This window comes from Macrobrachium nipponense, chromosome 16, assembly GCF_015104395.2.
Source record: "Macrobrachium nipponense isolate FS-2020 chromosome 16, ASM1510439v2, whole genome shotgun sequence".
Classification (NCBI taxonomy): domain Eukaryota; kingdom Metazoa; phylum Arthropoda; class Malacostraca; order Decapoda; family Palaemonidae; genus Macrobrachium; species Macrobrachium nipponense.
Window position 1 is genome coordinate 37,318,457 of NC_087209.1, and position 12,076 is coordinate 37,330,532.

The window sequence follows — 12,076 nt, forward strand, 5'->3', positions numbered from 1 at the left end:
GAGGAGATCCCCCAATATCAGCACCGCACGCCCATCCTTCTACCTTCTTCCAATAGTAAGTGAAAGGAAGAAGGAGAAGAGAAATTACCATAACAACAAAACATGGACAAACCTTGAAGTTCCCTTGGTAATTCCCAAGCGTAAGCATAATTTCTGGATGAATACATGTCCCGTTACAGGATCAATATCACTTACGTTAAATACAGGTCTCATCCTCACAATAAATACATATCTCGTCCTCATGCAGGTCTGAGCCAGTGTTAAAGGCGAAAGAATGTAAATATGTTGGCATACCTTAGCTGCCGGCTCTTAACACAAGTAGAGGGGTGGTTACAAAGGCTATCACAAAAAGTGTGTTTGTATATTAATTGAAAAACCAAGGACAAACCTTTGTTTAGTATTAATATCAAACACCGTATATGCATAATTATTTAAATACAAAAATAAACCAAAGGATCCCACCGGGAAAAAAAAAAAGATCAACGACCAGTCAGCCGGAGCTCACAAACACACATCTTCCTAACCACCTTGTTCAAGATTCAACAGCCGTAATTCCAGCTACGCCGAAAGTATATTACTATTGTTAAAGGACCGAAATGTTTGTATTACATATCGGAACAATCAAAGATACATTTTTTTTGTAAATTATCAAAGGTGGGTTTAACAAAGCAGATTCTATGTCGTGTTTTTCATACTGACGTTGCCTAAAAGGGAAACCATTGTTTTGTTTCATCACCATTCTCAAACAACCGTTAATAAAAATACAATCATGAACAATAATCATTGTACACAATTATCGTTCATAAGAGTGAATTGTTCTAAACAATTACAAACAACTTTGCGTGCTGCCTCACGCGATGTTCACAGCATTTTTGTTATAAAAGCAAGGGGAACGTGAAAATTGAAAGTGTCATAAAATCACTAAAAAAATGCCATGGTTGGTACTGAAGATGATGTGTATGATATCGACAATGAAGCCAAAATCGACTCAGCAGAACCAGACTGGAATCCCTATCATGGTGGCAAATGTGATCAATCTTGTGATATGTATGAGAAACTTTTAATGAAAAATTAATATTGTTATCCTAAATGTTATCATTACCGTAATTACACTACCACTGAGGTTTCTAAAAGGATAAAGGTTGCTGTTAGAGAAACCGTAACTCTATGATTACATTTTCTCAGCTGGGATCGCATAGATAAAAGTTTGTTCAATTGATTTTGAATTATTCCTCAAATAGGCTATTTGTTATGAAGATATACCAATAATATATAAGGTAAAAATGGTTTTATTACCTTTACTATCAGTTTATTTCATAATGTGAATCTTCAGGTTAGGCTATACCACCAAGGCCGAGGCTAGCCTACCAAACAACATCTTAGAATTCAAGGAGTGATTTTTAGAATTGTATTATAAGACAACCCTCAATTTTTACGGACGAATTTTGGGATTTAAAGGTCGTCTTACATGCGGAAATATACAGTAATAATTGTTCATAAAGAAAATTTCCTACTACGTATGCCTTTTGGTAACATTACTAAAATTATACCCCCCAAAATTTATCAACTCTCTCGGCAAAATTATTGGATATTTGTAAGTGTTGAGGGTCACAGACCCATTTTAAAAGTCAAATAGATTATTCTGAAAAACTAAAAGAGTCATTAAATAATATGTACGTAGTTTCAACCAACTTCCTTATTCACAAACATCCCACTAGATAAAGTATTAGTTTATTAGGATAAAAGAAAAGTTATACACATTTCCTTTCCAATGCAGTAAAATTTGCAAGTTGACTGTGGAGGACTCATATCTTAGTTACCATGATAAAACATACTGACAGACATTTGGAGTAGCTATGGGTTTCTCAATAGGATCTCCCATACTTGCAAACTTATGTGTATGGAAATAAGTAATGTTACTAAATATAATTAACACAGAACATAAAATAGTGTTATGGAAAACATGTGATGATGACTTTTTCACTCTTTAAACTAACATAGCAATAGTGAACAACAATAAGCTGGAAAATGTAATTTAGTATAATGTGTACATTCAAAATCTTCTCTCTAAAAAAAATATTTATCTTCCAAGATAATCTTTTTCAGACTTTAAGCTGCTTCAAAAAATTAATAGTTTAGAGCCATCAATATAATTCACAATTGAAAGCAGCATGGAATCAATATTTTTTCTAAACATCTGGGTGAAACAGAATACGTACTAATGGTGAATTTGAAACCAAAGCAGCCAAGAAAAGTGCCCAAACCAGATGCTTACATACATTATTTTTCATACCACAGTGAAAGACTGAAAAGAAATATACCAGTAGGTTTAATTTTAAGAGCTTGAAGAATATACAATCCAAAAGACATATATAGAATGAAACTTGCTTACCTATAATGGTTTATATATGGTATCAAGAAAACAAAGAAATTTTATATGTTAGCAGGGAAAAACCAAAAATGGTATGAATAGGGAAAACCAAAGCCCCAGTAAAAGTACTGCATGATAGAAAAATGAAAGAAACCACTAATAAATCATAAAATTATAAGATTTTACCTTTTATTTCAACACAGGAAGAAATTATGCTGTAGTAAAGGCACAAATAATAAAGAAAAAAAGGGTCTGGGGTTTATACAATTTTGTGGGGAGGTGTGTGACCCTCCGTACATGTGGGAGACTAGGAAAAATGTGTGTGTAAAGAGGAACACACAAGAGCTAAAAACAACACACAGGTCATCATACTTAAATCATATCAAAAGGACATTCAGAGGATAGCAGGAGCTCCTTCAAGCAAAGAACAGTACTATGTAAATACTTTAGGAGTAAAAATATCTATATAACAGAATATATTAATATTAATGATATTATAGTAACATCTTCACTGTAACTGCTTGTATATTATTATTCTGCTGGCACCCACCTAATTTTCTTGGTCCCTCATGGAGTTACATACCATATTTGCTGGCACATAAGACACCCTCGTGTAAGACGCATTCCTATTTTGCAAGGGTATTTTGTGGGAAACAAAATTTTTAGTATGTTTCATCATACATTTATTGAAGGATATTTTAAATTGATTTTGTAGGGAAAATGTTTGATTCTGTGCACGAAATACATTATTGTGAGAGTATACTGAAATAAAGTCTGGACTCTCTGAAATTTACCATGAATAAACAATGTTGAAGTGAAGTGTTGCCACGACAAGCCCCCAAGGCGGCGCTATGATTTTGTTTACATCCACTCTTTGCAAATGGCCGACAGGCTAACTGCCAACTTATAGTAAGCAATTTCTCTTAAGTTTGAGATAACAGACAGATAATTAAGCTTGTTTTCAAGATTTTATTATTAGTAGTACACAATTTACTGTAATAGGCTTGTTTTTCAATGTTTCATTATTAGCAACAATTTTTGTGCCTAACCAGTATGCTCACCTAAGTCTAGCCTACGGCACTCCATCTCCCATCCGTAATACGACAGGGCAGTTTTTTGATATATCTAAAAATATAAAAGGGCATCTAATACGCCAGCAAATATGGTAATTAATGAGTCACGATGCACTCAAATATCCTTAGCATGACTGTTTCTGCCCCTCCTAATGATATCTAAGGTTTAAATTAATTAGATTTTAACAAAGTTTAAGTTCTAAAACTTATTTCACTTACATTGCCAAACAGAATAATGTAATAACCAGGAGAGTGTTATAATGTCTCATACCATAATGTTGCGATGAATGAATCCTCTCCTAAGTCTTGCTGGGTATAGATGAGGATATTCTTCTGAAGACGTTACTCTCACATTCCATACTTTCTTCCATGCATCATACAGAGGTTCATGAACTGGATAAACACCAGAATGGTGGGGTGCAACACTGTAACCTACAAGAAAAAGAAACTTCCTCAGATTTCACCCTAGTTTAATTCCTCATATGCAATTATAATTGTATAATATAGTCTCACTAACCATATAAAGTATGTACAGTGGTCCCCCCGTATTCGCAGGGGATGCGTACCAGACCCCCCGTGAATACTAGTTAGAACCCGCGAATGTTTGGAAGCCCTATAAAAATGCTAAAAACAGCCTATTTTGATAGTTAAAACTCAAGAAAAACCCACTACAATTGTTCATACTTGGTTTTTTTTATTAGTTTTATTACAAAAAGTACATTTTATGATGAAATTGATAAAAAAAAACAGGAATTTGTGGATATTTCTCAGAAAAATACCACAAATGTGCTAATTTTCTGCAAATAATGCAGGGAAATGTTCCCGAGCGAAATCCGTGAATGTGTGAGTCCGCGAATCCGGAGAACGCGAATACGGGGGCCACTGTACTGCAAAAAAATCAGTAAAATTATAGATCACAACTACAGCAAAACCTTCTGCAGTTCAGTCTTCAATGTGTAAAATTTTTCAACTTTTATTAGAAGAAAAAAATTATATTTTTTATAATAAAATAAGGTTATGTATATAGTTACCCAGCAATCATATAGCTATTAGTTTAACATGGCCGGCAGCCTAATTCAAATTTTGTGGGTAGCACTTCGATTGCTTTGTGTAGGTACTAGGTATAGAGTGCCGTCCCCCAACGGCAATACTAGGAACAACTTAGCAAAACACTTCATTCTGTTTCATGCATGTCCATCAGAGGGGAGGTGGGCGGGCTCTGATCATATAATTACTGGGTATGTACAAAACCTTATTTTATTATAAAAATATCTTTCCGTATATGAGACTTACCCAGTAATTACATAGCTGATTCCATATTGAAAGGAGGTGGGATCATGGACATATTCTACTCCAAAGCATTAAGACATGTAATGAATTTGAAGCAGAAAAGTTGATAGCATTGAAAAAGCAATGCTTGTCATTCCTATTAGTTCAGAGAGCTATGCAGATGAATAGCTACTGTCTCTGGCTGGCACTCATCTTAACTTGTAGTGGCGCAGCGGTAGAGCCAAGGGTCGTCTCCTACTTAGGGGAAACTTTGCAGCAAGGGGAATGCTCCTATGGCTAGCAAAGTATGATAGGTGCCCGCCCTTGCCCTGGGCGTAGCACCTTAATAAAACAACCAGAAAACATGGACACCTACACTGAAATAAAGTCAAGACCCATCCAGTGATAGTGGTGGGTGCTCCAGGTACACTGTACCCCCTGGCTCTCCAAACTCAGCACCTTACTGAAAAGGTGAAGAGATAATAATAGGAGAACACCCTATGCTTCCTTCCACAATGCCATACCAGTCACTAAAATGGTCACAAGGTATGGGAAAATTTGACTTTTTAAGCCTACATAAAACTTATAAACGAAAATCGCTCACGCCACTGGTAGTTCTATGGCAGAATGGGCATAAAGAGCAAATAATGCCTGAAAACTAAGGAAGTAGAGGTTGTTCTTACATCTTTAGCTTCACTTCAAAGTAGGCCAAAAAACACTCCACAAAAATGACTGTGCCTTACACATGACATGAAGTCCATACAAAACTAGAAGACGACATGTTTAGACAGAGGAAGAGAAAGGTTCTGGTAGGGACTCCTCTCTTCACATCTGGAAGCAGAGCTTCCAACGTCACTCCAATTCGGGGTGAACAAATAGTAATTGAACACTTTACAAATTAGAAAAAGAATATGTAAGACTAAAAACCGCTGTTTGTCTGAGAAATCTTTCTGGGCTATGGATCAACTGCAATGAAGCAGACTAACGGACTTCTGTTGTACCGTGGGGTAAACAGAATGATGAGAATGAGTCTAAAGAGACATATCTCTGTCTGCTGATTCTCGCAATGGCAAATGTGGAGTAAAAAATAGGAACCATAAGCGAGAATTCAAAGCCAACCAGAGACTTAGGTGTGTAATGCCCAGGCAGAGATCCGAATTCAAAGTTAACCCTCAACAAAGGAGAAACACCACACTCAGACGAACAAACACTCAGTAAGAAGGCTGTCTCTGCTCCTCACTCAACTCTGTAGGCTGGTTTGCCTGGTAGCACATTCCGCCTTATAGAGCAATCGAGTGCACGACAGATACCCTCGAGCACCTACGTACATATAAACCAAAACAGGAGGGAAAGAAAACCCCTTGTTCAATACCAAAATCAAAATCGGCAACTCTTGGAAGGCCTAGAGGCTGTTCTGAGTTTCAGGAAATTAAGAGAAGGTACTATTCGTCTCGATCACACACCAGAAGAATTAACTTACAGGCATGTGGCTATTACTTGGATGGTACAGCTGATAATAGATAAACGTCGCAAGAATATACAAGTACAGTGGTACCCCATTTGTTGAACGTTTCTTATGTCGAACTTTCGTTTTTCTAAGAAAATATTCGAGAAAATTTTGTGTCGTTTGTCGAACAAATGCTCGTACTTCGAACTGACTGATTATCTGGTTTATACTTGTATTCGACAGCCTCCTGGGTCTTACAAGTTAAACTATACTATTAGCTTCTTTTTTTTATTAACAATATATAGTTTAATGATAACCATATTCGACAAAATAAATAAAGTGTAAAGCATTTAACATAAAACTTAGCTTCCAATATAACATTTAGCATAAAAGATGTATAAAATCATACGTAACTGGGGTGACATCACACCCAGCTCACTTGACACTGAATGAGGGAGCGTTGATATGTTGAGAAGAAGAAGAAGAGTTAAAATATTACTGAATGTATGTAAAACCAATAACAATTCACATAAAAAGGGAATTTCCCTATAAATTTAACGTAATGATAAAATATGAAAACAATCAAATGCAATACAGAAAAAAAAGTCTTAACTGAGCCAGTGTTCAGTGCGCTGAGTGATACGGTCTAGCTGAGCCCAAGATATAGAGAGTTGAACAATATTAACAAAATAGTAAATGAAAGAACAAAGCTTTTCACAATAGAATTTAGCATAAAGGATTAACAAAATCATTCGTCATTGCGGTGATACACACTAACTTGAGGTAGAGGGAGGGAGCGGTTATATTTCTGAGGAATAATGAATGAATGATTTTAAGTTATTGTGCATCGTGGTATTGTTGAGGAGAGAAGAGACAGTAAATTCTTTACTATAATATGTACGTAAAAGCAGTACCAATTCACATAAAAAATAAAATGTTATTTCACAATAAATTCAACATAATGATAAAATATGAAAACAATAAAATGCAATACTACAAAAAAAGGTTTCTCAAGTTGGTGTTTGGTGCGCTTAGTGAGAGAGAGAGAGAGAGAGAGAGAAGAATGGCTCTGCTTCCCACTGACTTACCAGCTGGGCTGAGATGATTATTCATCCATTTCTTTCATTTACACTCGATTTGCCCAAATAACTTTTATTTTTTTATGGTAAAATACCAATCTATTGACAACTGCTTCTTACGATTTTTTACTACTGTAAAAGTAACTCGGCTCTGTAATAAACAAACTGGCGATACTGCCAGCTTCTGCATGCCTTTGATTGTTCGTCTAAACAGCTTCCTTGTGAAAAGTTATTTTATCTTTCTTTCCTTTTCTTGCATTCTTGAGGTATTACTTATTTGTTTGCAAAATCCTCATGTTTGTTTTAAAAGTCAGCCGCTTGCCAACAGTAAGTTGATGTATTGTGGCATAATTAATCTCTTTCGTGCACCTAAGTTCCAAGTGTAAACACGCTGATTACTCTCTCTCTCTCTCTCTCTCTCTCTCTCTCTCTCTCTCTCTCTCTCTCTCTCTCTCTCTCTCTCTCTCTCTCTCTCTTAGACACAATCAGACACACACACTATCGATTTCTTGGATCATCCTTGTACATAATATGTGAATAAAATTTATTCTATCAACCTTTGCATACTGCAATCAATATTCCCGTCTCTCTTCCCTCCATCCCACAGTCGGCCGGGCATCATTTTTACCAAACAGTTCATAAATAATACACAGAAAAACTAAAATTTCTAAAATTTTACTTCATATAACATACTGTTTCATTACTTTACACTCTTAATTTAACTTTTGAACACATTAATAACAGAAAAAATGTGAAAAGGGGGACTTTTTGGGTTGGCCAGAACAAATTATCCTGATTCCCTTTGTTTCTTAAGGGGATATTTGTTTCATATTTCAAACAAATCGTACTTCAAACAGCCTTCTGGAATGGATTAAGTTTGAAGTACAAGGTACTACAGTACTACGTATATTCGTAGGCTCCTGTCGACCAAGCGTCAGCCTAATTCTTCTTCACTTCAAGGAGAAAAAGAATAAGGACTGGAAGCAGACCTCCTTAATTCTCTAATGAAGATAACAAAGGTGAAGCTACCCCGCAGGAAAGCTTCTACGGCGATAACAGGACACCGAAGACGGCTAGTTCATACCAAACTGGTTGTTCCCAAAACAGGAACACTGACTGGAAAGATCCTAAGATCGAACCTCGAACCAAGAACATAGGCTCTCACATCCGAACTCTGGGGAGAGTAATCCTTAGAGTTCCTCTTATTCAGGATGACTGTTCTTGTTGTTGTTGTTGTTGTTATTTAAGATTAAGCCAGCCTTGTGCTGGCACGGGCTCTTGTTCCTGAAGCAGCCCATAACTGGACTGTTCTTGTCCGCTCTTCTCAGAATTAGCAGGAACGTTCGATAACGCAAGCGATCATCATCTTGCAGTGATGATGGCAATCCAAAGACTTAGGAAAATGTATTCGCCTTTGCAAAAAAGACACTTCCTCAAGGGAGAGCAGAGGTTTTCACCCACCAAACAGCATTCTCTTCCTACAACTGGTTCGATAGCGGCAATGCGAGAGAGAATAGAGTAGAGTTGACTGTGCCTAAAGATGGGGAGAACTTGCCACTTCTCTCTGTTTTCATGATCAAAACTTCCTGATAAGGACTACATAAAGAATCTCTTCCTCGACTCTCATTAAGTCCTGTTCAAGTGGTGGCTAACGAAAGATCATCTAGTGTTGACATAGATGAACGAGGAGACTGTCATTGGGCACCCAATAGGCAGCGCCAGACTACCAACAGCTGGTGCCAGGTGAGGAGTGGAAAACGCATTTAGCTGAAACCAGGGAATGGATGCCTCAGATGGCGCAGAGCGCCTGGATGGGGAACTGAACTGGTGCTCAACAAATACACCCGAATAACCCCCGATACAAGAGAGATTCGAGCGGCTAGGCGCCAATACCTAGTGCTCATAATGAGAACTGGAATTATTCTGATGAGTGTCTAGGATAAAAGTACTGAGAAGGCTCATATATTATACCAATGCAGGAGCAGAGTTCTAATCCACTTCTTCTGCTGATGACAAGTCAGTATCTCCACCTGTAAGACCATTGTGAAGGCGAGCGAGTCGAATGCCTGGGAGAAGATTGGCTACCGGAAGCAAAAGGTCACTTACGATGCTTCTAACGTCTAGGCACTAGCACAGGGCGTTCAATATTAATACTAATTAAGTAAAACAAGTAACCTTTCTTTAATTCAATGACTACTGAGCACCTGTCACTAGATGCCTTTCCAACAGCATTCAGTTGAAACCAAAAAACACATGACCAGTTTGACAAAGGGGAAAAAACTCCCATCAGACTCCCTTCAGTCGAATCAGCTGAGTCGTGAGTCAAAAATTGACAGAGTTGGGACCAACTGAGTCTCCAGTCGACAAATCAGCTGAGTCTCGAGTCAAAAATCGACTGAGAGTTGGATCAGCTGAGTCAAGAGTCAAACATTGATTGTGAGTCAAATTAGCTGAGTTGCAAGTCAAACATCAACTGTGAGGAGTATGACTGCAAGGGTGCGAGGCTTCATCGACTGAAGAATAACTCTTCAGAGGTCAAGTGACCAAAGAATCACATCATAAATACAATCTATTAGGTGACAAACCACTGGAATAGGACAAGAACTGTACTCTTAAGATATGCCTTTCCAGCGGCATTCAGTCAAAACCTATACACTTACGACATGTTCAACCGAGGGAAAAAAATCCCCCTTCACTACACATCCATGAAGATGCCTTTTCAATGGCTGTCTGCCAATACCTGGGAAAAGCTACAGGTTCGACCAAAGGGACAACTACCAAGGCCAACCCCCTCGGACTCCCTTCAACTACCAGTATGTCTTATCCTCAGTGTAGAGGAGCAAGACAGTGACTGTAAGTCTAGGAGATCCAAAGGGTCAGATAGTCACCTCCTCTGACACATCCAGAAGGATGCCTTTCCAGCAGCAGTCAGTCAATACCTGGGACTGATGACAGGTTTGACTGAGGTAGCAACTACCTGTATGTAACCCCTGACCTCCCTTGGACCTCTGGTATGTCTTCTCCCAGGTGCACGGGGGCAGGACAGTGACCTTTGTCTAGGAGAATTGCGGGACAAGTAGCCGCCTCTTCCACTGAACAACAATTCACTTTTACATTGATCATTCATGATAATCGAAATAAAATGCTGGCAAAGGCATGGGAAGGAAGCGATGGAGCCAGGCGCGGGAGCAAATGACAAAGAGAGGAGGAGTAACAGTAGAATTGGCGCTAGGTTTGGGAAGCAAAGGGAGTAGGTAGGCGACAGACTGGAGGAGGGAGGCAAAATGCCAGCGCCTCTGGTAATCTAGGTTACTGGTTACTTTCATGAAAATAATCAATAAGTAACCGATTACTAACTACATACTTTATATATATCACTACAGTGGTCACCCCGTATTCACGGGGGGATGCGTACCAGACCCCCCGTGAATAGTTAGAACCCGCGAATAGTTGGAAACCCTAAAAAACTCTTTAAACCTCCTATTTTGATAGTTTAAACTCAGGAAAAACCCACTAAAAATTTGTATACCTGGTTTTTTTAATAGTTTTATCACAAAAAGTGCATTTTAAGATGAAATATATGAAAAAAAAACAGGAATTTGTGGATATTTCTCATAGAAAAATACAGCGTAGAGATCCGTGAATGCGTGAGTCCGCGAATCCGAAGAACACAAATGCGGGGGCTCCACTGTATAGGAAATTCTGGCAACTCGGCCTAAAACATTCATAATGTATGAATACAGTAGCATTTCATATACTCAGATATGCCTTTAAAAATAACTTAAATGTATGCATAACTCCAAAACATTAATAATAATAATAATTATTATATCAACAAGTCATTTTTGCATTAAAGTATCAAAGCCAATCAGACTCTAGTAATGCAAAAACACTGCTTTTGTTCTCCAATCAGTGATAAACAAATAAAACAAATACAGTAGTACCTCGAGATACGAAATTAATCCGTTCCGAGGCGCCCTTCGTATCATGAGGTTTTCGTATCTTGGACCACATTTTACATGTAAAATGGCTAATCCGTTCCAAGCCCTCCAAAAACACCCCAGTAAATTATATTTCCAGGCCTAAAACACATGTTCTAGGGTTACGACGCCGATCCGACGGAAGAAATATGACTCCAAAAAGGCAAAATACTGTACATACTTGAGTAATATTCAACTGCATGTAATGTTCAACCCCATTTTTACTGCATATATTAGGACTTAGCATATGTCCCTTAGCAATAAGCCTAGCCTATGTTAGCGGTTGCTACTGTAACCTAGTCTATGATTCTGACATCTAAACCTAAGAAGCTAAAAGCTTAGAATATGCCAATAAAATGTATAAATAATCAGTATGTACTCATTTCAAATAATTATTAATCAATCATTAACTATAATACACAAACAAACACAAAAAAACCTTCCAATCGATTGTTTACATTCAGCTCTTACCGTCTTACGAGTACCGAACGAACGCCAAGCAATCACTTTTCCTAGGACACAGTAAGCCATAAATTTTCATTAGTATCTCTCTTCAACTAATGAAACTACCAAACAGTATAATAACCATTGTCATTTCTATTCTTTATTACTCTTTTACCTAATGATGATAACGAGTTACTGACAGCTATAATGAAACATATACGTACGTCAATATTAAAACAGAAGAATTCTAAAAAATACGTATTTGTTGGCAGTCTGATTTATTTCATATTTTATGATACCTAATTCACAATTTTCTTTATTAAATGTATTGCATGTACTCATTTCAAATAATTATTAAGTAACCATTAACTATAATTAACAAACAAAAAAAAGCTTCCAAACTTCTGTTTACA

General features: G+C 37.4%; 1 protein-coding gene across 1 annotated transcript in view; it reads right to left on the reverse strand.

The window, feature by feature from the left end:
• LOC135195668 (bifunctional heparan sulfate N-deacetylase/N-sulfotransferase-like) overlaps nucleotides 1-12,076 on the reverse strand; it is a 77,642-nt gene that overhangs the window by 35,845 nt on the left and 29,721 nt on the right. Inside the window, exon 3 of the mRNA XM_064222049.1 lies at nucleotides 3,716-3,876. Coding sequence (XP_064078119.1) covers nucleotides 3,716-3,876 — 161 coding nt within the window. The remainder of the gene's footprint in view (nucleotides 1-3,715; nucleotides 3,877-12,076) is intronic.